Source organism: Urtica dioica, chromosome 2, assembly GCF_054948205.1.
Source record: "Urtica dioica subsp. dioica isolate 48M chromosome 2, U.dioica_male_clone48M_v1_H2, whole genome shotgun sequence".
NCBI lineage: Eukaryota > Viridiplantae > Streptophyta > Magnoliopsida > Rosales > Urticaceae > Urtica > Urtica dioica.
In genome coordinates, this window is record NC_142757.1 from 52,255,337 (window position 1) to 52,278,946 (window position 23,610).

The 23,610-nt window shown below is 35.6% G+C and overlaps 3 protein-coding genes across 3 annotated transcripts; all 3 read left to right on the forward strand.

Moving 5' to 3' along the window:
- Nucleotides 1-2,326: 2,326 nt before the first annotated feature.
- Nucleotides 2,327-4,229, forward strand: LOC149405527 (putative RING-H2 finger protein ATL21A). Its single transcript, XM_089607841.1, has 2 exons — nucleotides 2,327-3,041; nucleotides 3,745-4,229. The coding sequence occupies exons 1-2, from the start codon at nucleotides 2,327-2,329 to the stop codon at nucleotides 4,227-4,229; spliced, it is 1,200 nt and encodes a 399-aa protein (XP_089463967.1).
- A 5,955-nt stretch (nucleotides 4,230-10,184) lies between these two features.
- LOC149405528 (RING-H2 finger protein ATL20-like) lies at nucleotides 10,185-17,176 on the forward strand. Its single transcript, XM_089607269.1, has 2 exons — nucleotides 10,185-11,244; nucleotides 16,664-17,176. Exons 1-2 carry the CDS (start codon nucleotides 10,434-10,436, stop codon nucleotides 17,140-17,142), a joined length of 1,290 nt encoding a protein of 429 aa, XP_089463395.1. The 5' UTR covers nucleotides 10,185-10,433; the 3' UTR covers nucleotides 17,143-17,176.
- Nucleotides 17,177-18,499: 1,323 nt separating this feature from the next.
- On the forward strand, nucleotides 18,500-22,546 carry LOC149405529 (mitochondrial inner membrane protein OXA1-like). The gene is made up of 9 exons (XM_089607270.1): nucleotides 18,500-19,195; nucleotides 20,126-20,216; nucleotides 20,647-20,694; nucleotides 20,847-20,896; nucleotides 21,020-21,095; nucleotides 21,183-21,314; nucleotides 21,420-21,527; nucleotides 21,695-21,749; nucleotides 21,883-22,546. The coding sequence occupies exons 1-9, from the start codon at nucleotides 18,726-18,728 to the stop codon at nucleotides 22,164-22,166; spliced, it is 1,314 nt and encodes a 437-aa protein (XP_089463396.1). The 5' UTR covers nucleotides 18,500-18,725; the 3' UTR covers nucleotides 22,167-22,546.
- Nucleotides 22,547-23,610: the final 1,064 nt, after the last annotated feature.

Here is a 23,610-nt window from a genome sequence, read left to right on the forward strand (position 1 = left end):
GTACAAATTTGGAGCCTCGTTGAACTTTTCTTTCGGGATTTAATAACACTTACAATTAGCTTTAAGCGCCGAAAGAATCATATAGACCCCAAGTGGTGATCAAAAAGCATATATGAATTGATCAACATGACGTGTTCTCAAGGTTGCCAAACAAAGACAACAAAAATGTTTCAAAAAAAAAAAAACAAACAAATTTCCAAATAGAGGAGCCACTTGACGATGGGGCGGGGAGCACCTGCCACCTACCCCCAACCAAGTAACCCCAACTTAATGTATAAATAAATAAGAAGTTGTTATTGATAACTTTCTTAATTTTTATGAATGTAAGTCATATTTGAAATAATGTTAAATAGTCGATTGAAAAAACTCTTAAATTTGTAAAATAGTTAAATTTCGCTAAAACTACGTTAAATAATGTGCAATATTAAGTATCAATAATATTTATTTTGGGAGAGTGAGCATACTAGCCCAATCAACCCACCAATATTAAGAGAATAGCTCAAATTTGAATAAATTAAGTGAATAGCCCAATTAATATTTCACTACCTAAATTACCCTCATATATAAGAGCAAAAATCAATTTTCTCAAAACCTAAACCTAAACTCGTTCTCATCTTCGTTCATTTCACGTCACCGATCCACTTCACGCCGCCGATCCATTTCACGCCGCCGCGTCGTCACCAATCATCGTCCATCCTCGTTACTGATCCCTAACGTCGCCGGCGAGATCCGCCAATCATAACTTAAGTCAATTGATATTCAAAGCATTCAATTAATTAACCTAATTCCGAATTCAATCATTTAGTAAATCAATTTTACTCACAAAAAAATCAGAACCTAAACTAATATTCAACCAATAAGTTAATTAATTAATCTAACTCACTCCAGTAGGTTAATTAAATTAACCTATTCGCGAATTTACCAAGGGCGTTATGGTCTGAGCCGAAAATATGAGCTATTTGCTTAATAAAATGAAACTTGGGCTATTCCCCCAATAAGAATGACAAACTTGGCTAGTTACAACAAATTTCACTAATATTTTTTACTATATCAATAAACTTTTTACTTCAAAAAATTTAATAATAGTGAACAATGTAACTTCGGTTATTTTATTAAAAATTAAAATTTTATATTTTAATAATCCATATTAAAAAATTACGATGATTTATTTTTAATTTTGTACATCCACCATAATATTATTTTTTTGGTCCCGTAATTTCTTACTGTCTTAAGAGTAATCTAATAATTAGTGTTTATCATCTGTCAAACGCAATAGTCTCGAGTTCTACTAGGAATAATCCTGGCTAGCTTGCAAAGGCATGGTCAATGCTTGATTGAAAAAGACATTGCAGACTTTTTCAATTTGTATTTCTAATATTGTACTATGATAAGGGTTTCATTTGGAATGGGATCAAATGAGGAGCGCTAAGTGACTTGGATATAGATGGGGAAATTTGACTATTTTACATTATCATTTCACAATATATATATATATATATATATATATATATATATCCCACTAACGTTATATATATATATATATATATATATATATATATATATATATATGTCTTCTCATTTCTCCCTGAAACCCATCATTGAAGTTCGTCAACGCCGGTGAAATCCGACGAAATCCATCATATTGTTTCGCATTCTATGTATTTCCTCAAATTCTATCTAATACATGACCGTCTATATTTCTGTGTACATATTGAGTTATCAAAATCTACTTTTTTGTGAAATATTTTTTACGTACGTTTCAGGTTTTTTATTCTATTATTTTCACGCATGTAATAAAAAAATTTGAAAACACATTACAAACCATCACAATTTATTGGAAAATCAGCTGGCTTGTTACTAAATGAAATTCTAAAAGTCAATGTCGACATTACGGTTAAAGTCAAGATTAATCTGTTGAATATGAAATCTATAAATATCGGCGACTTGCAATGAAATGTTGGTACATCTTCCAAGCAATTGCAATATATTATATAATAACAGTAATTCCCTTGAGTTGACTTTACGAATGTTGTATACCAAAAATACTCATCGTGGAAAAAAGTAAGTAATCTAATAAATAATTCTTAAACCAACAGAGATCCTATCATAGACACACACACATACACACACAAAAATAATACTAATAATAATAACTGTCACTTACCCGCTGACACAGAACATATCACAACAACAACTTCCACGAAGATTCAACAATATTGTACATTTAGCGCAAAAAAAAAAAAAAAACAGTATTGTACATCAAGAAGCTGTATACAAACAAACATAATATATATATTCATTGTGATAACAAAGATGAAATAAACACATGGCTTCTTCGTCCTTGCAGTTATTATTAGCGTTCACGATAGAGACACTACTCATAATCCTAAACTCACTAGAGCCGAGCACAGCCAAGTCGTGCCCTAGATCAAAGACTTGCTCGCAGTCGTCAAAATTAGCCGTCCGATTTCCGTTCGGAGTCTCGAGTCCCGATCGTTGCGTTTATCCAGGGTTCAGCCTATCATGCAACGACACGTGGCCGTTTCCCTTGCTGTCCCTTCCTTCGGGAGAGTTTTCCGTGACGAACATCGCGTACTCGAGCCAGACCGCGATGATCGACGACCCCTCGGGGTGTCTCCCGAGGCGATTCTTCGAGCGAAACTTCTCGCTCGATGGCTCGCCTTTCAGGACCCGAACCCTAGCCCTAGGAAGCTTCACATTCCTGAACTGTACGGGCGGTTTCGCGGGTTTCGGTGAGGCCGTGCCGTGCATGAGCGGCGAGGGATATGTTGTGGTGGCGCTTCCGAGCGCGCTCTTTGGCTCGGCGCCGTCGAGCTGTGGGGTTATGGGCGTGGCTTTTGTGCCGGTCGTTTCGTCGAACACGTGGTGGGTTCAATATAGCTGGGAGTATTTTCTCCGGTCGCCTGTCCAGCTGACGTGGGACCAGCCCCGCTGCGGCGACTGCGAGAGCCGCGGCGGCCGTTGCCGCCTCGTCGCCGGAGATGGCTTGGAGGTTGGATGCGATGAGCATAAAGATTCTGGTAATTAATAAAATACATATTATTTGCAAGTATTATTATCAGTAATTTGATTTAGTCTTTTTTTTTTTTTTTTTTTTTTTGTAAACATGGGAATGATCTTTGACATATTAGTTGATTTTTATGTAAATTCTGAAAAAGCAATTAAAAACTTCAAAACGTGCATAGCAATTAGCAACAACTAGCAAGTTATAATGGCCTTTTTGTTATTTGGTATATTTAGTATTTTATAGTATGAGTTTATGCTGTTTCCTATAAAGTAGATTATTGATTATTAATTGGTTATTTAGTTCTTTACGAAAAGCCTTATTTAACTGCCAATTTGTGGCAATTCCATCACAACTAGTGACTATTTAAAAGTTTATAATGCGACACTCAAAGTATAAATTATTTTAAAATTGTATTGTTTTCAAAATCTACATATACCATAAGATATTTACGAACTCGCAAACAATTGATATAAGATTCCGTATTTAAATTAATATTTATTTTTAGAAGGTCAAAAATTTGTTATTCATTTAAGCAATATACTCCTTTTTCTTGCAATTAACATGATATGACAAGGACTTATTATTAATTGAACATTAAAGAAGTGGTCAGAATAAACTCACAGTAATATGTTAATTCTTATAGATTATATTATATGGATCATGTCAACGTACACTATTAAATAAAATAAAATAAATAAATACTGATTTTTGTGTAGGGGTATCTATAAGAACTCAAATCTTCATCTATGCCATACTTGCGATAGCAATCATAGTCTTCTTCGTCACAAACTGCCGGCTCAAGCTGACCCGGGCCGCGACGAGCAACCTCAGTAGGGCTTACTCTAGGAGTAGAAGCCGACACGAACTACCCGACGATTTTGAGTCGTCATCAATTGATAATAATGGTTCCGAATCGAACCCTATTATGGTTTTGCCGTCCCCCGGACTAGACGAGAGGGTGATCCAATCGTACCCAAAGAGCGTGGTGGGAGAGAGTGGCCGGCTCATCAGCTCCAACTACAAAGCGTGTCCGATATGCCTCTCCGAGTACCGATCCAGCGACACCTTAAGGACTTTGCCAGATTGCTTTCACTACTTCCACTCCGACTGCATCGACGAGTGGCTCAAATTGAATGCCACGTGTCCTTTGTGCCGGAACTCACCCTTGGTGCCTCAATATGCCCGCCGGACGGTCGACTAATTAGAATATTAGGGTTGTTGGGAACACCATTTGTAGAGAGTCCTTTTTTTTTGTAAATAACATTATATTTGACCGATCGATCTTAAAGAACATAAACGCCATTTGTTCATTTGTCCACTTGTAACGTGTTGTAAAATAATTGTTCAACTAGTGGGTGAAACAACTTGTTGAACAACTGATTGTTTTTAGCACGATTAAATAAACCAACAATCAAACAAGCAATAATAAGCATAAAGCAATAAAGAACACACAAAATTGGTAATCATGTTCTACGATACAGCACATACTCAGAGGTACTGATACGTCCGGCAGTGAACAACAATGCACTATCTCCATAATCAAAGGTACATGACTTAGGTACGTCCGACATTGGAAACCATCTCAAACACCTCTCTTCTTTGACTTTTCCAATAGATGGCAATCTAAAATCCTCTTGGATCAGAGACTCACTCTCTCATTCACTCAATCCTCTTCCGAAGATTGACATAACACGTCAATGCAAAACACGCACTCATAAACTACGCACACACAAAGCACATCAGTAGCAAGCACCTGAAACTTGTTGTCAATGAATATCTCTTAGACTAGAGAGATGGGTTATAGGTTAAGGTCGCGTGAATTGACCAAACATAAAAAAAATAAATGATCGAAATAAACCCTTGGTGAGTTTTATTCGATCAATTCCTAATCTTCCGCGAATGCTGATAAGTTAGAATATAACCAAATATCCGATACTTATCTGTCCTTAAAAATCGGAAGTAAGACATAATATTCTAGTTCTATTCGCGTCGGAGAAAAGTGGCCTAAGTAATCCGAATCTTAAACAACTTCTTATAGTTTTGACTTAAATAATTGTTACACGTTATTTTGCGAAACTTAACCATGTCATAGAAGATCCAACATATTATAATTTTATATATGACCTTAAGAAATATGGGAGAGGCACGACTGATAACCCGAATGGGTATACTTTTTTTTTTCTCAACTAAAAAATAGAACAATATACAGCTAGTTTAATTTTAATTTATGAAAACAAATTAAGGCGATCATATTTTTAGAGGTTAACAAAACCACTAACCTAAATCATTTATAATTGCCTGATAAAATAAAACGCATACATATGAATGACTACATGCTATCACATCTTTAAATTACATTTTACAATTGAATTGGCCAGATATAAAGTGCTGGGTATAACCTTTCTTTCAACGCAACAAAGTGATGAGCTCATTCGATTATTAATAATAATGATAATAGTAATAATAATTATTATAAAATGTGCTTCCGAGAAATTTGTAGTAAATAAAAAACTTTGCGTATAAGAATAAATTACAAGGCTAATATGATTGCATACATTCACACACATTTGAAACAATGCACATACAATCATGTGAATATCAACACGAAACGAAATATCATATTATTCTTTGAGTTAAAAGGCATCTAATAATTAATTAACATGCATGGATATACTTACAAAGCACATTCTTACACTAATTGTTTGGAAACAAATTTGGATTTTGAATATAAGAGAATCACGACAAACGTGAGCGAAGTATTAAAAAAATCACATGCTTAATTCGATAATTAATCTACCAAAAGTATAACATGCATTTTAATAATTAAGAACCAAAATAAATATTTTTTTAGTTCTTGACGCGTTTGTGTTATAACTTATAACTCGTTCGATTGTTTGTGTTATCTCAATTACAAATAACCTAGAATTGCAACAACAGAAGAAACCCATATGTTAACTCAAGCAAAACAGTTAGACGCTTGGAATTATTGTCCGTGCACATGCACCTAATAGAAGAATTAGTGATCGACTATTCTCTTGTAGACAATGACCTTAATTACATGTGGGCCAAGGCCCGCTGAAGAATGAAAAAAAATATCAGAATTTCCTTATGCGGATTCGATAGTGTATTTTTAGATCTATGCCAACAAATCCTGTTGATATTGATGTCATTAAATCATGCATTTGTTGACATATGTATCAATAATTTTAGGATTTCTTGACATACATATCAATAATTCTAAGATTTGTTAACATACATATCAAAAAATTTAAGATTTGTTAACAAATTCCACTAATATACTTATCCTGATTGTGGTGGTTAATTTTGAAAAAAAAAATCTTCACTGTTACTAATATTTACGTGCTTGGGAAAAAAATTTGCATAATGCTTAAGAAAAATACTATTGTCTCTTCGATAAAAGTTTCTCAAAGCAACTTAAAAAAATAAAATATATAAATGAACATGACGAAGAATGCACCAAGATATCAGAGGCCAATGTCATATATAACTTTAATATTTGACCCTAGCTTTCTTTGCCTTAATTTTGATCTAACCTTTGCTGTCATTGTTTTCCTGTCATTGCGAATCTTTTTTATTGACGCCATTAGTAAGGCTTATTCTTCAAAATCTACATTCTCATCTTGGGAATCGTCTTCCTGAGATATGAATCTTTGCTTTCTTCATCTTCTTCAACAAATTGAGTTCGAGAATGTTGATCGTCCAAAGTTTTAACGAATTGGAGTTAAGATGCAGATATGGTGTCAAGGTAAAGAGAATTTCGCAAACCATAGAGCAAGAACATCACGTGCAACTATAAGAATGCGATATGGTCACTGATGTTTGTTGAGAATTAGTCGTGATTCAAAACCTGCAAATAACTTAAAGGAAAATGAGTTGCGTAATAACAACAAATAGTACGGCATAAATTTTATATAGGTCTGCCTAATTATGGCTAGTTCGTGTTTTAGTTGATGCTATTAGATTGATGATGATGATGAATCCAAGAGAATCAATAAACTCGCTCCAATGTTTAAACTCTCTCAAAATGCGTTCCTAAGCCTCACAATGCGATTCCGGAACGCTCTCATTGCCCAAATAAAAGCATACATTTCCTATTTATACTAGTCCAAAAGAGGGCAAAAATATGCGTTTCCTAAACTTCCCGGAAAGTAGTGATGCTAAAAAATTATGCATTTCGTTAAGTGGCATTGCTGTGTTTTTTTGGGGAACCTCTTGATTAGCCGGATATTTTATGAGTTCGTGACCACATTTTGATATTAGTCTTCATGTAACACCCATTTCTCTAATATTTTCAATAGAAGATCCTCGAGATAAAAAAAATGGCACGCATAGGATTTTTTGAAGAACATATCGAGAGAGAATATAGGGTTTTGTTAGACAATGTGTGGTTGGAAAACAAGGATCGTTTTTTTAGGTTTTTTTATTTTTATTTTATTTTTTATTTTGTAGTTTTTACTCTTAACTTATGAGTTCACTAATTTCTTAATATAAATTGTCTTTAGGCATCCTGATTAAGATTTTTTGAAATTTGAAAGAGGTATACCGAGTTAGCTAAGATTGGCCAACTCAGTTTAATTTTCAATGTAACAAGCTGCAATTCAAAATTTTCCTTGAGTAACCGTTGTTTCATATATTGGGAAAAAGATCAAGTATAACATAAAATGAGAATCATGTGCTTTTTCTATGTATTTAAGGTGAGAAAGCTTCAATAGCATAATATATATATATATATATATATATATATATATATATATATATATATATATATTGATCTAACATCAATGATCAAACAGAGACAGTTAGGTTTCAAATTTGATAACAATAATCTTCAATACAATTCAAACAAATTATTAGGAAAAATAGGACCAATTGTAAACAAACTACTTATACATTTATACCTGGGTGGGGCTTAATTATTAATTGCGACTCTGCAAGCTAGCAAATGAAAGTTGATTGGAAACTTTTGAGGATATAATGAGCAATTACGTGTGGTAAAATTAAAAGGACAAAAAAAAAAAAAAAAAGCAAAATAATAATATTTTACACTACGCGGTTTGGAATTAATTACTGAGTAAATCAGATGGTGTACTTTGCTGACATATGTATGTTGAATTCGGATATTCTGCCCGCTTTTGATATTTCTAGGTGTGTCATTTCAATCAAAATAAGATATATTATTATTTTCTTTAATAATAAATCTATATTTATTTAAAAATAATATAAAATAATTAAATTAATTTATTTTGATTGGATGGACACACACCAAAATGAAATAGAGGATCTGAATTCGTGTATGTTCGTCAAGGGTGCGTAAGAAATACTCGATGGATTGTACTGTGATTGTAAGTTATAAGTTATAACCATATTAAACTTATAGAATCCAGATACTCTGTCACTATACTTACCGTGTCTCTCTATGTCGCACCAATAAAATAATGACACCTTATTAATTGATTTATCTTTGTTAATTAAAATGTTCTAGTTCACCGTCTTTGTTTAAACAAAAATAAAAACAAAATTTTATTTTACCCCATTTTTTGGCATAAAGGAAAAACCTAGCATCTCTCTTTAAATAAATATGAGTTTATCTTAAATCAACTAACTAAATATGGACTGAGTTTTATTCTTTGTTAACTGATAGAATTTGGATAATAAATCGACGCAATCCCCTTGTCCGGCCCCGTAGCGCAGCGACAATATCGGAGTCTCGTCCGCCAATTAATTTAAGAGTGTTTGTGCGTTCTATATAAAAATTAATTGATAACGACGTTAAAAAAACAACATTAGTCAACAAAAAAAATAAGTGGCGAGTTGTCATCATTTCAACCGTGTATCATTTCATTTCAAATTAATTGATACACGGTTCATATTAGCGTTTTGTCCAACAGCCATGATTTTCTTTTTATTTTTTGGAAGGACCAACAAGGAACAACTTACTTTTAAAAAGTCTACATTCTCTCCTCTTTTTTACTATAATATTCTACGATCAACAAATGAGACTTTTCCCCCTACTATTATCTTATGTCTATTTTTCTTTTGCCCCTCATTCTATTTTGTCGCCATCGAACCGAGTAAAACCTGGACTGAGACTGAAGAGACTCCATATAAATTAGAATTCACGTCATGCATACATATAGATATATACATATATACATATTTATTATATATTATAAGTTACTAACTACCACTTACCAAATCCCAAGTGCGAAAATGTAATAACGTAGATCATAAATATAACACGTCACTCATTAATGTCCATAAAATCGAAAATTATACCAAATAACTATTTGATACTAATTGTTTAATAAAATAATCAAAATTTCAAATTTTTAACAAAATAGTAAATTACGTTGTCAAATTCTTTTCGACAACGTAAGAAGGTATAAGGGGCCGAGGCGCGAGGGTCCTTGCTCGACAGTCTTTGGGTGAGGTAGCCAGGGAGTAGAGAGAGAGAGGGGAGCGTTCATCGAGGTCCAAGTTGGGCAAGGACGAGAGTCACTGTGCTAATCTCGACGAAGGTGCAGATGCGATAAGATAGGGTCAAAATGTCTGAAGGGCGAGAGACCGAGGCCTGAAGGGGCATATAGGACTTCAGGTTAGTCCATCCTATCATTGAAATAACTTTTATGCATTGATTGACCTAGTAACGTACGGTTTTATAGGTCAATGACTTCACCTCGGCCTCCTATATATATCCTCTAAACAAACCTTTAAATTTCCACGACTGAGGGGATGTTTGGTCTCATTGAATCGATGTTTGCAAGGCGAGATATGTGCGACAATCGAGGATATTTGCTTGTTATTTTTGGTCTTCGCGAGGGGGGTTCCTTGGACTCACGAGGCGTCGTACTACTTCAAGAGGGTTGAGCGTTTGTCATTCTTTATGTGATCATGGCCTTCGAGCGTTTTTAGTTCGTTGGTCAAGCGTGAGGTTGATGTTTGGATCCAACTCGGTTTGCCATGGGAGACTCAGGCTTTACTTCTCCATATTGTTCTATAAGAGTAATATTTTTTTTACTATGGGGTTTCATTTTTCCATGTTGAAAAATGAAGTTATAAACACTAGATAAATGAATAAATAAACCTCCTCCTATACTTCTTATTCACTATGTATATATATATACATAGTGAAGGCCAATAAATCTAGTTGTGAACAACATATTAGACCAAACTCTCTGAGTTGTAGTTAGCATGGACCTTTCAACCCCACACCAAATCTCTCTCTCTCTCTCTCTCTCGTAAGTCATGATAAAAGTATTGAAAAATCAAGTGTATAATATTAATCTATCACTAGTTTTCAAACACACACAACTTATAACTTAACTCTGATTACAACACAGTGACACACAGTGACCCCAAAAAGAAAAAAAAGAAGAAAAAAAAAATGAATGCTTTGAAAGCTCAATTCCTCTTCCTCTTCTCCTTCTTCGCTCACCACATTTCAGCCAACATCACAGCTTGCAGAGAAGTCAGTTGCGAACCGGGCGGTTCAGTCCCAATCCGGTTCCCTTTCCGGCTCCGGGGCCGCCAGTCTCCCCGGTGCGGCCACGTGGATTTCGCCGGCCGGTGGTTCGACCTCTCCTGCAACAACCGAAGCCAGACCGTGATCGATCTCCGCCGCCCCGGCTCCACCAAAAGCCTGATCTTCGTCGTCCAAAAAATCGACTACGAGACCCAGTCTCTGTGGATCACCGACCCCGGAAACTGCCTCCCGAAACGGCTGATCGCCGGAGACCTCGCCGAGTTTACCACCGGCGAAGGACCGCTCCGTTCGGCCGACGGGTTCGAGAGCTTCACGTTCCTGCGGTGCCCGCCGGAGGCCACGCCGTTCCGCCGCTCCGTCCCGTGCCTCGGCGACGGAGCCACCGCCGTGCGCACCATCTACGAGCCTTTCCTCTACCGGGGTTTGCCGGAATATAATTCTCCGGCGCCGGCGCCGGCTCCGTCGCCGGCTGAGGGGAGGCGGCGGCGGCGGTGCGAGGAGATCGGGGTGGCGTGGGTGCCGCAGATGCGGCCTGATCCGGCGTGGGAGGGCCCGACGGGGCTGTTTTTCGTGGACCTCAACGGGCCGGTGAGGCTGACGTGGCAGATGCCGGTTTGTCGAGAGTGTGAAAGGCGAGGCGGCGTTTGCGGGCCCCGGGTCGGGTCCGGAGCGGAAATCGGATGCTCAGTCCCTCTCCGAGGGACCACTACCGGTACGCACTCTTTTTATGTCTATGACCAATTCTAATTATTTCGATATAAATATAATTTGTTTTTTTAATACACGTAGGTGTATGAATTTGTTAGTTGGAATAAATTTGGCTTTAAAAGAATATTTAAGTCGGTTTGCTTTATTCTTTCAATTATTTTAATTTTATGTCCCACTAGATAAATTCGAGTCATGATAAAAAAAAAATTATACTTAAATTGATTAAGGTTGAATATAAATGTTTATTTGAAATGAAAATAAGTAAGTAAACATGTGAGCTGAGCCCTGAGATGATAGTTTTTAAATACTATAATTATTATAAAATAGGGCGTCGTAGTTATTAAGTCTATTTCAAATTTTATTTTATAAAATTAGTTAAAGTTTCATTTATTTTGGTAATTAATTATTTATAAAAATTTACATATATTTACTAAAATTAACGAATGAAGATGTTTAGGACAATTATGTAAAGTACAATCTGATTAATGAAAGTCACATTACTAAATATTGTTAAATTTTAAACATATTTAAAATATTAATTAGATTGCAAATTCTACGTTTTCAAGTGTCTTAGTCCCATAATTTTTCTATACATTATCGTTTTATAATTAATATTTCGACATCAATACATTAAAATAAGATCAGAAGGCTGAGTATATTTAAAGTATTTAAACACAAAAACAGAAACAATATTTTTCTTCTATGTCATATTTTTGTAATACATTCTTAGAGTGCCATTTGCATTGTTTAGAATTAGGTGTGTCATGAGTTTGGTATTGAACTTATGGTATTAATTACGCGTGATTTATTTTCTTATTGCATTAAACATGGGAATAAACATGCTAAACGAGTACATCATCAAACGTGAATAAAGTTGCATTTCCGCGTTCCGTGTCCCAATCGATTTTAAAGGCGAATTGACAAAAAGTAAATAAGAGAATATTATACAACCCAATATTATAACATAGCCACACACAACCACTGACCAAATTGACGTAAATTTATATTCCCCATAAAAAATAAAAATAAAAATACAACCGCGTTACAACGCATTATAACAATATGAAATTATGTACGCATTTACCAAATTCCGAATCCGGACCTAATAAAAAAATTATCCTAATAAAAAATCTATATTTAAAATCTCTCTTGCATTTTATAAAAAAAACTTAGCAATATAATATATTATATAAAAAGAAATCTCACACATACTTCGATAGAGAGGTTGTTGTTTGGCAGTTAACTCAAAAAGTTTTTGTTATCTATTTTCTAATTTTTGTAGTTGTACTGAAAAATTATTTTGCAGTTGTTTTCAAAAAGTTGTTTGGTACAGTTTTTATTTTTGTTTTTGAGAAATTGAAAAAACTGAAAAAAGTGTTTGGTACAGTTTTCATTTTTGTTTTTGAAAAAAATAAAAAGAGAAGACGAGGAGGAGGAGAGAAGAGAAGAATTTTTTTTTTTTTTTTTCCGAAAACACATTTTATTTGTTTTCAGTTTTCTTTACTCTTTTACAAAACAACTGCAAAAAATTTTAAAAAAATTTTCCGGAAAATTAAACCAAACGCATTTTCGTTTTTTGTTTCCAATTTTTTTAACTCAAAAACTGTTTTTGAGATGAGAACCAAACATTTGTGTTCAAGTTTCATGATCTGCAGAAATGCATGACCTCTTAAAATTTATCTTAAATTATATAATTTTGATCAATAACGTCACATATGTTTTGCACTGCTAATATATCATATAATTTTGACCAATAATAAAACTTAAAAAAAAAAAAAAAAAAAAAACCAAAACTAATTGATACAAACCTACAAATTTCAAAATACATTTACAATATATTTTCGTAATCCTACCACCAATGAGTTATACTCCCAATTCAACATATTATATGATATAACAATATTATTAAAATTCTCATAGTTTTCGTCCTACGTTCAAATAAATAGTTTACAAAGAAAAATATATGAAATAACTATGTAAAATCAATGAAAGGCTATCGACTTAGGGGAGGTTTTTTATATATGTATTGGTCAATTTTTGTCGAGTTCGTCATCAACTAGAATTTTGTGACTCTTTGTGATTGTCGTTCAAATCTCAGACTCATTGTCATCTCAACCAGTGTAAACCTGTCTCCGTCGTACGCAATAGCGTTGGTTGATTAGGTCTCGAATGGATATTTTTTTCTCATTTTTCTCTATTTTTTATATTTTAATAATTCAGACATGAATCTACTTTCTGCATTATCAAATTTTTTATTAGTATAATTTTTAACTGTCTTTATAAGATCTAAACGTAAGATCTCAATCAAACATGGTTCCTTACAAAGCAATCTACAATAGATGGCAGTACGTGTTACTGGAAAAATGTATAACTCCTTAATATTATTGTAATATTGTCATTGTGCTTGTTATCTATTTTTTCACGCTTTGTAATCTAAGCCCTTTAGTTAAAAAAAAAGCAAATCATCAAAATTCATATGCATATAAATAAATACTTGAATATAAATTAACTGATTGGATGATTATTGTTAATGCCTGAAAATTGATCAACACGAAAACCGGTCCGCGGTTCGGTCTAGGGCCGGACCCTATGACCGCGCGGTGGTCGAACGGGGAAGTTGTCCCAACACCTGTACCTCCGCCGTGCCGGAAAAGGATTTCCGGCGACTCGTCACCTGAGAAAATAGAGAAGAGAGTGAGCTAAAGGACCGCGGAGGGGTTTCCTCCGGCGGACACTCCGACGCTCAACATTAGTCTAGGTGTCGTGCTTCAAAGTTCTAGAGAGAGACTCTGATGAGAGTGAAGCGAAGGCTTTGTAGGTGTGAGAAGAACTTACCTCCAAATGAGAAAAATGGAGGTATTTATAGGATTTTGAATGTGAAAAGTTATGAAAACTTGGTCGGAGGGATTCTCCGGTTTTGCGAGTGTTACCGGAGGGATCATCCGGTTTTGTGAGCTTTACCGGAGGGATCCTCTGGTTTTGTGAGCATTACCGGAGGGATCCTCTGGTTTTGTGAGCTTTACCGGAAGGATCCTCAGGTTTTGAGAGCTTTACCGGAGGGATCCTCTGGTTTTGTGAGCTTTACCGGAAGGATCTTCATGTTTTGAGAGCTTTACCGGAAGGATCCTCCGATTTTGTGAGCTTTACCGGAGGGATCCTCTGGTTTTGTGAGCATTACCGGAGGGATCCTCTGGTTTTGTGAGCTTTACCGGAAGGATCCTCATGTTTTGAGAGCTTTACCGGAGGGGTCCTCTGGTTTTGTGAGCTTTACCGGAAGGATCCTCAGGTTTTGTTAGTTTTACCAGGGCTGGGATTGCCTTCACAATTTGTGGGTTGGACTTCCTCCTGGAGGTCGAGTCTTTCTGGAGGTCGAGCTCGTCTGGAGGTCGACCCTGCCTGGAGGTCGAGCTCGTCGGGAGGTCGAGCGTGCCTGGGGGTCGAGCTCGTCTGGAGGTCGAGCCTACCTGGAGGTCGAGCTCGTCTGGAGGTCGACCCTCGCCTGGAGGTCGAGCGTGCTTGGGGGTCGAGCTCGCCTGGAGGTCGAGCTCGTCTGGAGGTCGATCCTGCCTGGAGGTCGAGCTCGCCTGGAGGTCGAGCGTGCCTGGGGGTCGAGCTCGCCTGGAGGTCGACCCTGCCTGGAGGTCGAGCTCGCCTGGAGGTCGAGCTCGTCTGGAGGTCGAGCCTTCCTAGAGGTCGAGCTTGTCTGGAGGTCGACCCTGCCTGGAGGTCGTGCTCGCCTGGAGGTCGAGCTCGTCTGGAGGTCGATCCTGCCTGGAGGTCGAGCTCGCCTGGACGCCAGGATGCGAGGTCCCCTTAGTGGTGAGCTCGACTTGTCTTAATCCCGGGCTCTACTCTTTGGGCCGGGGTCACCATGCACCCTTGGTTGAGTTGGGCCTTGATGTTTTTTGGATGGGGAAAAATCCCACACAACAATTATTCTTGGTTCTTTTACGTGGGGAGAAAAGAATATTTGCTAAATTTAACGTTAGATTCTTTTAGGAAAATAGAGTTCAAGCAAAAACAATTTTTGACCGAATGAAAGTTTCAAAAGTCAAAGTAATCGTGAGAGAGTGAGAGAGAGGGGGTTGCGCCGTTGCGGCAAGGAAATTGTTCGAAATAAAAGTTCCTAAATTTGGACAAATGGAAATTATTAGAATTTCACTTCTTATATGACAGAATTTATGTTTTAATGGAAGAAAGGTTTTCGACTATTAAAAATTGAAAGGGAACTTTCAAGATATTAAACTTTTAAAAAATATATTTTTTTATAAAAAAAAATTTCGATAAACGATACCAAAAATTTCAATTTCATAAACACTGGAAACAAAAAAATGCGATTCTTTAAACAAGAAGTTTTTTCCCGTAGCATGTGCCCATAATTAGTCTTAGTTCACAAATCCATTGTAGAATAAAAGTAAAAGTACACGCATCGCCATATGTCACGTATTGCAATTTGTTCAACATTTTCAGCGGAAATTTTTATATATATATTTTTCCCTATGTGAGTAACGATTTGCGATTAGACATTGGGGTCCATAAGATTTCTGTATGTACTATGTACAAATATATAATATTATATTTTGTTACGAAACTTACAATTATGAAGTCTAACTCTATTAATTGTATTATATATTAAGACAATAATGAAAACCAGTAAGCATATGACAGAAAGAAAATGATATTTGGATGAGATCGGAGCGTGTGGGCCAAATTCAAAATATCTTGAAGAGATTAATTGGCGTAGAAAATTTTAAATTTAATTTAAACAAAATTCAATAAAGTTTTTAATCTAAATATTGTATACAACTTTCTTAAATGTAAACATATTTACTTTATTTATTGTCCTTTGATATTTACTGTTTGTTTTTCAAGTTATAAACAACTAGAAATTAAAAAATAGCTAATTTAAACGTTTGACATTGGTAAATAGTCAACGTTTGATAAATTTTAAGTGAATAACCACTTTAAGACATAAATCTTAATTAAATAGCTAACGTTTGATATATGAAAGTGAGAATTTATCTAATATTTAGGTCTGAAAGTGGTTATTTACATTATTTATATTTTTTTTTTACTCTGTTACTCTATTTAACTTTATTTATAGTATGTTTCATTTATACATAATGTCAAATAAAAATTTACCATTTATAAATGAACTTATTTTTAAGCAAAGAACAAAGGTTTGCTAGGGAAAAATAGAAAATACACAAAGGCAACAAGGTATTTTCAAAATAATGATATGAAAAACAATGTATTATAATATATTTTTTTTTAAAACGAGGTAACCTTAATAATTTTCACTCCCATATTAACATTGTGGGATGTGACCTCAGAATTTTTGAAACCTTTTAGTTTCCTCACGAATACCATGTTTGTAAAATCTCTCACACCTTGTTTTCTCGCTAAATATGTATGCTTTTCAGGGTTGCCAAGAAGTGCGAAATATGGCATCATCGTTGGCGTGGGAATTCCGGGCGTCTTATGCTTCATTGGGCTTGCAAGCTATGTATGCAGTCGGGTTAAGGGCATCGGACATCGTCGCCAACCCTACTCGGATCGTGCAAATTTGGAGGCGCCGCAGCCCACCCAAGTCATAATGGGCTTCGATGGGCCTACAATCGAGTCGTTCCCTAAGATAGAGCTAGGTGAGAGTAAGAGGCTACCCAAGCCCAATGACAACACTTGCCCGATTTGTTTGTCCGAGTATCAATCCAAAGAGACACTCCGGACCATACCCGAATGCAACCACTATTTCCATGCAAATTGCGTGGATGAGTGGCTCAAAATGAATGCCACATGTCCATTGTGTCGAAACTCGCCGGATGGTTCTTCTTCATCCCATGTAAGCACTTCCACGTCGGGTTCGTCTGTGTCCTCGTCTTCGTTGTTATCGCCATCCTAGAATAAAGTTCAATACTTTTTGTTATCGTTTTTCATTGCCTCTTCATTTTATTATATTTGTATATATAACATGTTTGTTTGTTTTGGGTGTTAAATTTTATACTTACATAGTCATATAAAGTTAGGATTTTAGATCGAGTAATTAATTTTTTGTAATGTCGTAGTCACATTAGATTAATTCAATGTTCCGCGATATTTTCTCATTGTTTTGGATAAGATTTATTGTTTTTGCAGCTTGGATTACAATTATGTTTAGTTAAAATATTTTTTCCTACTCAATGGTCTTGTTGCTTCCTATCAATTTTGGTAGAATCGACATCAACTTGACAAGTGATGCACTAAAAAAGAACAAAAATGCTAGAAGATAGTGCTACACACAACTATAATAGAGAGTTACACAAGCCAATTTCATGATATGAGGGTCTACCATCTTCAAACAAGCACGATTTCAAATTTGAGATTTAATTAAGATGGTTTATTGTTAGGGTTGAAACTCGATCCGTTCGGTTCACTTTTTGACACAATTTTAGACATAATTAAGGATTTGATAAAACAAGGAGAGCCCATTACCACCAAGCAAACTTTTTTCTTGTATGTGTAATAAAATAACTCGGTAATTCATATCTGGTTCGGTTATAGCATAATTAATTTTGCTCAAAACAGATAACCAAACTGAAAATTCGGTTTGATAATGTGACACCTTCGATAAATTGCCTAATTTGCCACCAATTTCATAACATTTTTCTATTTTCCACCAAAATGCTAATTTTTCCAAAAATGCCACCATCTATGTCAACATATTGACATCTATATTTGCCCTTCACTATAAGATGTCAACATTGTTGACATAGAGGTGTCATTTTTGGAAAAATTAGTCTTTTGGTGGAAAATGAGAAAATGTTATGAAATTGGTGACAAATTAAGCAATTTCTCAAATTTTTTTGGATTTAGGTTTTAATTTAACCAGTTTTAGGTTATATTATGTATAGCCCCGCCGAAGTTAAACTGTAGAAGTGTAATATTTCAGAAATAACTGTTGTTTTATATCTTTTCAAATATATTTGTTTTTCAAACGGTAAACACGGTAAATAAAGTTATATAGTGTCGAAAACTGTAAACGTCAAGAAAAATCAAGAAAGTGACCATTTACAACTTAAAAAAGCTATTTTCGTAATAAAAACTTTAAACATGCTATTTTTTCAATAAATTACGAAAGTACGGCTACCAAGAAACAATTTAGAGACAACCCGGACGTACTGTGCATACATATGATATTCTGGGACCAAACCCATAAAAATCCTTATTCCAAATAATTTGGGCCCAAGAACAATGAGAATCTAAGCCGAACAATTGAGAAACGTCACCGTTCTGAGAGAGAGAAAATGAGAGAGAGCGATAGAGAGAGAGTCAAAACTGATTTCCTTGACTCTGCGCCTCTGCAGAGAAGAAAGGTGAATCTAGGGCGTGCCATTAATTTCATCTCTCTCTCTCTTTCTCTATTCGGCTACTGAGATCGGACAAAACGTTTAGGTTTTAGCTAGGGTTTAAGGTTTTTCAACACAATAAAGCTCTGAACTCACAGCAATGGCTTTTAGACGAAGCCTATCCGAGAGAGCGACAATCGTAGCTCGGCAATGTCACCGCCCTTCGATATCTCACCTTCTACGCGACCGCGCCGAGGACGACGGCGATATCAGCCGCAGAACTTGCAGTTCTCCGATTGCCGAGGGCGCTTCTCCGCCGAATTTCAGCGCTTTATTCCAGAATCGAAGGTTCGGTAGCGGAGACAGGAGATTCTCGAACTCTGTGTATTATCCGAGCTCGACGAATGGTCTCATGTCCCGACGATTTATGTCGACGACGATGGAAGATGGATCGGACAAGTTTGGGATAATCGCCGACGTGGCTGAGGTCATATCGGATTCGGCGGTGCAGTCCACGGCTCAGATTGCGGCGGCGAACGAGGTGGCGATCGCCGCCGCGGACTCGTTCTTTCCGGTGAAGATGCTGCAGTACGTTATTGAAGGGGTTCATACTTATGCTGGCGTGAATTGGTGAGAGCTATAAAGCATTTATCGTTTATTATTCCCTCGTTGAGTGTTGATTGTATATGCGAAATTGCTAGAAGAACAAAAAAATTTCAGCTTGTTTAGTTGTGTAGGTCAAGTTTGTGACTTTTGATATTTTTCTTGATGACCTCTGAACCAATGTTCTGCTGTAGATTTTGGTTAGCATTATATGTGCATACGCAATTTATTAATTGGAAATTAACTGATTAGGATTTTTGAAAGATGCTTGTCGTGGAGTTTGATCTGTGCTGAAATTAGAGACCTTGGTAAGATTAGGCGGTTGATTTTTCAAGCTTCACTCGAAGTTTTGGAACATCTAGTTTCTTTAAGAACTTCTGATATAATGTCAAAGTTATGACATTGGAACGCTATGTTTATACTTTGGAAAATGTGAGGGGAATAAAATGAGAATCCACTGTATTTTCCTTGTTTTGTTTGAATTGAGAAGTCAGTTGAGGGATATAAAAATTGTGGGAAAAAGTGAAACCCTGTGACTAGATCGTCCTGAAGATGGAAACGTAACTAAAATAGGGGTTTCATTTTCCCCGGAAATGTGGAAAATGAAAATCCTAGGAAACTGACAAATGTGTGGGATTTAGAATATGAAAATGACAGGATGATATTTTTTTCCCCCTAAATAATCATTCACCTTCTAAAACAATAGAATTTTGATCTTCCCTCTTGCCGCCTTGCAAATCGTCACTTTCCATCGTAAAATCGGTGTTCAAAGCATAGCCTAAAGGGTTGTGGTATGCCAAAAGTTCTTGAGAGAGAGCTACGAGTGTGCATGATTCTAATTTCGGTTTAAGTCTAAATTTTCCAGTAAAGTGAGTGATAAATTTAGATAAAAATAAATAAATATATGTACATGTGATTTTAATTAAGCACTCACATCTTTCTTTTTTTACATTTCAGGTGGGCTGCCATTGCTTTGACGACTCTCGTGATTCGTGTGGCAACTGTTCCACTATTAATTAATCAGCTTAAATCTACCTCAAAGCTTACTGTAAGTTCATATATTATTATTCAATTATCATAACGACCGCTTCTGTACACTGACCATTTTATGATTTGCGGAAACTTTTATCTCTTCGGCCACCCGTGTGGCTTAGTTTCGAACTATATGACCTCTTCAAGCATAGTTCATGCAAATAATTGATCATTATGAGTGGTTTTTTTTCCCTCTGCTAGATGTGTTGATTATCAAGTGTGCTTCTTGGTTTGAAGTGTCAATGGAAGTCTTTATTCCTCGACAATCATTCTTTGTTTTTGGGTTTTTTAAATAGTTAATTATCATTGCTACTTCTTTGATTTATGTTTTTGTGCTTTTTTTTTTTTTATATATTATCATTATTATTTTAGTTATTTTGACTATACTTTTTCCATTAATGTAATTATTTTTGTCATATAATTGCCTGATTTACTTGGCTTTGCAGCTCATGAGGCCTCGAATGGAGGAGCTTAAAGAACAAATGCAGAATGGGGTATGATGCATATTTTATGACTATTCTTTAATATCCTTTAATCAGTTAAGGGAAAAAAGGAAGGAAAAAAAAAATCATATTGCTTCATTTATGTTATGCCTATTCATTTTAAATTTTCTTTCTAAAATAAGTTTTACCATTTTTTTTCCTAGAATCTAGAGACCTACGAAGGCCAGAGGCAGATGACGAACCTTTTTAAGGAGTAGGTGACTTTGTTTCGTAAATAACCCTGGAATCATAATATAGATATTTTTTTTCTTAAACCTTAGTAGTTCAATGACGCATAAGAGTGGAATCAACATTCGTATCAATTTGGGCATTGCAGGCATGGTGTTACTCCCTTCACTCCTCTCAAGGGACTACTCATTCAAGGCCCGGTGTTCATAAGTTTCTTCCTTGCGGTAAGATATATTCTTGCCTTTTACGATCCTCCCAATTTTTGAGTCTTTTCTTGAGGAAGTTATGGTGTCATTGTCTCTTTTTTACAGATATCAAATATGGCAGAAAAAGTTCCGTCCTTTAAATCCGGTGGAACCGCTTGGTTTATTGATCTAACAACGCCAGATGCTTTATATATTTTCCCAGTTCTGACTGCAATGACATTTTTATTAACAGTGGAGGTATTTGTTTCTTTTTTTTTTTTCAAATTATGTAAGTTTTATTAGCACGGAAGTCAGACCCGTCATTATTTTCTCAATCCGAGTTACTAACTTTATTTTTTTCAGTGCAACATGCAAGAAGGTATGGAAGGAAATCCTGTTGCTGGAACCATGAAAAAATTCTCAAGGGTCTTTGCGGTTCTCACAGTTCCATTCACTATGAGCTTTCCGAAGGTGATTATTTATTTAAAATATAAATAAATAAATAATAGAAAAACTCAGTAGCAATATTATACAAAAAATTTCTACTTTCTTTCTTTCTTTCTTTCTTTTATTTATCAGTCCTTGTGCAATGAAACAAGGATTCTCTACGTAATTTTAAATCTGATATTACAATGCAGGCTATATTTTGCTACTGGATTACGTCCAATTTGTTTTCGCTCGGTTATGGACTTGGTAAGCCCTTTTGATTGATAAGATTGCGCTGCAATGAAAATATTAGCTTTTTACACTTTCACGACTGCTTTGCGTTGATCTTGCAAATTTTCACATCTCATGTTTCTGTCAATTCAATTTTTTTTTTTGGTAGTGATTAAAAAACCGGCGGTAAAGAAGTTTCTGGCGATTCCTGATATACCGATTCCGCCCCCAAGTGACAAGGATGCTAAACCGTTTAGCTTTACAGCGTTTTACTCGGAATTGAAACAGGCGGCAGAGAAACATGCACAGAACGCAGCCGGCGGTCAAAGTCAAACAATTGAAGCTCCAAAACCCGTTGTAGACAAAAAAGCACTTACATCTTCGGTTATAAGCCAGAGGCTTAAAACCTTGGAGAAGCAAGTAAAGGGAAGGAAGAAGAACAAGAATAAGTAGAGAAAGAAACTTTAGTCATTGTTCTATCGGTAAAGAAAAAAAAAAAAAAAAAAAAAGAAAAAGAAAAAGAAGCAAAGATTAAATTGCTACGTTAAATTTTGATCTAATATTCTTTCGGGAATGACTCGGTTTATTTAAAAAGAAGATGTGTTTTTATTCGAGTCTTCTTCTAGAGGAAGGAGATAAATTCTCTAATAAGTTTTGTCAAAGTTATATAGATTGATTGCTTGTAACTTTTTATAGACAGATAGAATTTTGAAGGAATGCTGATTATATTGTTTTGACGGCAAGCTTAACTCGAACTAGTTGTGATAGTTTGTCTTCTTTGTTTTCGGATGTTATTTATTTTTACAAATATATAATTACGTTAGGTTGGTTTCTATGAGGTTGTTCATTTTTTATCTTCTTTATCCATTTCGTTTGTTTACTACTTTTTAGTAAATTGTTTTTGAGGTCACTCGAATCTTTTTTCTCATTTGGGATGGGGAAGTGAGTGCTTTACCAACCAATTGAGCAAATTGCTTTCGTTTATTTACTGTTGATCTAATTAATATATTTTATAACAAATGTTGTATTTTTTTTATTTTTTTTTTTATGTAATATCAAAGAGTAGATAATTTCACACAATATTTTACTTATTTGTTTTTAGTTTGATAATGTCGACGTACATTTTTTTTTTTTATCATTTGCGCGCATGTGTGTGGTGATAGATAGTTGCATTTTGAATTTTATTTGGGAAATGGCCGGATGTAGTAGTGTTTTCAATAGTTTGGACCAAAATATAGAGTTTCTTGTTTTGGACACTTTTAGTAGTTGTTTAAGTGAGCAAGTACATATTTGCCCTTGTCTTTATTTTTTGTTTTAAAAATACCTCATTAAACAATAGCGTCAGTTAATATTTCAAAACTCAAATGAAACTCATTTTCATCTTCTTGGTTCACGCTCTCTCATCTCTCCTCCGACTCTTTCTCTCTCTAAAACCCTCACCCACTTCGCCGAAATCGCGGAAATCCTCATCCACGTCGTCGAAATCTCCAGGTTCGTTGCTAATCTCTCCTAAATATCTCAGGTTCGTTGCTAATCTTCATTATTATTTCAAATCTCTACGAATCACCTTTTTTCAAACGCTAGATTGCAGAAAATGACGGCCAAAAAATGCGCGCCGGTTCGGAAGAATTCGAGGACGGCGAAGAAAGGTCCGACGCCGCTGAAGAAAAGTCTCTCCAGCGAAAAAGTCTCCCGCCAAGAAGCCAACAACGTCTCGTCGAGTGAAGAAACCAAAACTAGTCACTGAATTGCCGGCATCAAATTAAGATGAGATATCAGTATTTGAGCTCCGAAAACGAAAAGCAACTATAAATGAGGTACATTTCTTCACTTTGAGCATTTTGGGTAACTTTTTGATGGCATGCAAAGCTGAATTTGGGTTATTATTTATGTGATT

What these genes read in the sequence shown, in the direction of transcription:
- LOC149405527 (XM_089607841.1), top strand. Translation starts at nt 2,327, where the DNA reads ATGGCTTCTTCGTCCTTGCAGTTATTATTAGCGTTCACGATAGAGACA. An exon ending in CGATGAGCATAAAGATTCTG is followed by an intron (nt 3,042 to 3,744) that starts GTAATTAATAAA and finishes ATTTTTGTGTAG; the next exon opens with GGGTATCTATAAGAACTCAA.
- LOC149405528 (XM_089607269.1), top strand. Translation starts at nt 10,434, where the DNA reads ATGAATGCTTTGAAAGCTCAATTCCTCTTCCTCTTCTCCTTCTTCGCT. An exon ending in TCTCCGAGGGACCACTACCG is followed by an intron (nt 11,245 to 16,663) that starts GTACGCACTCTT and finishes TATGCTTTTCAG; the next exon opens with GGTTGCCAAGAAGTGCGAAA.
- LOC149405529 (XM_089607270.1), top strand. Translation starts at nt 18,726, where the DNA reads ATGGCTTTTAGACGAAGCCTATCCGAGAGAGCGACAATCGTAGCTCGG. An exon ending in ACTTATGCTGGCGTGAATTG is followed by an intron (nt 19,196 to 20,125) that starts GTGAGAGCTATA and finishes TTTACATTTCAG; the next exon opens with GTGGGCTGCCATTGCTTTGA. An exon ending in AAGAACAAATGCAGAATGGG is followed by an intron (nt 20,695 to 20,846) that starts GTATGATGCATA and finishes TTTTTTTCCTAG; the next exon opens with AATCTAGAGACCTACGAAGG.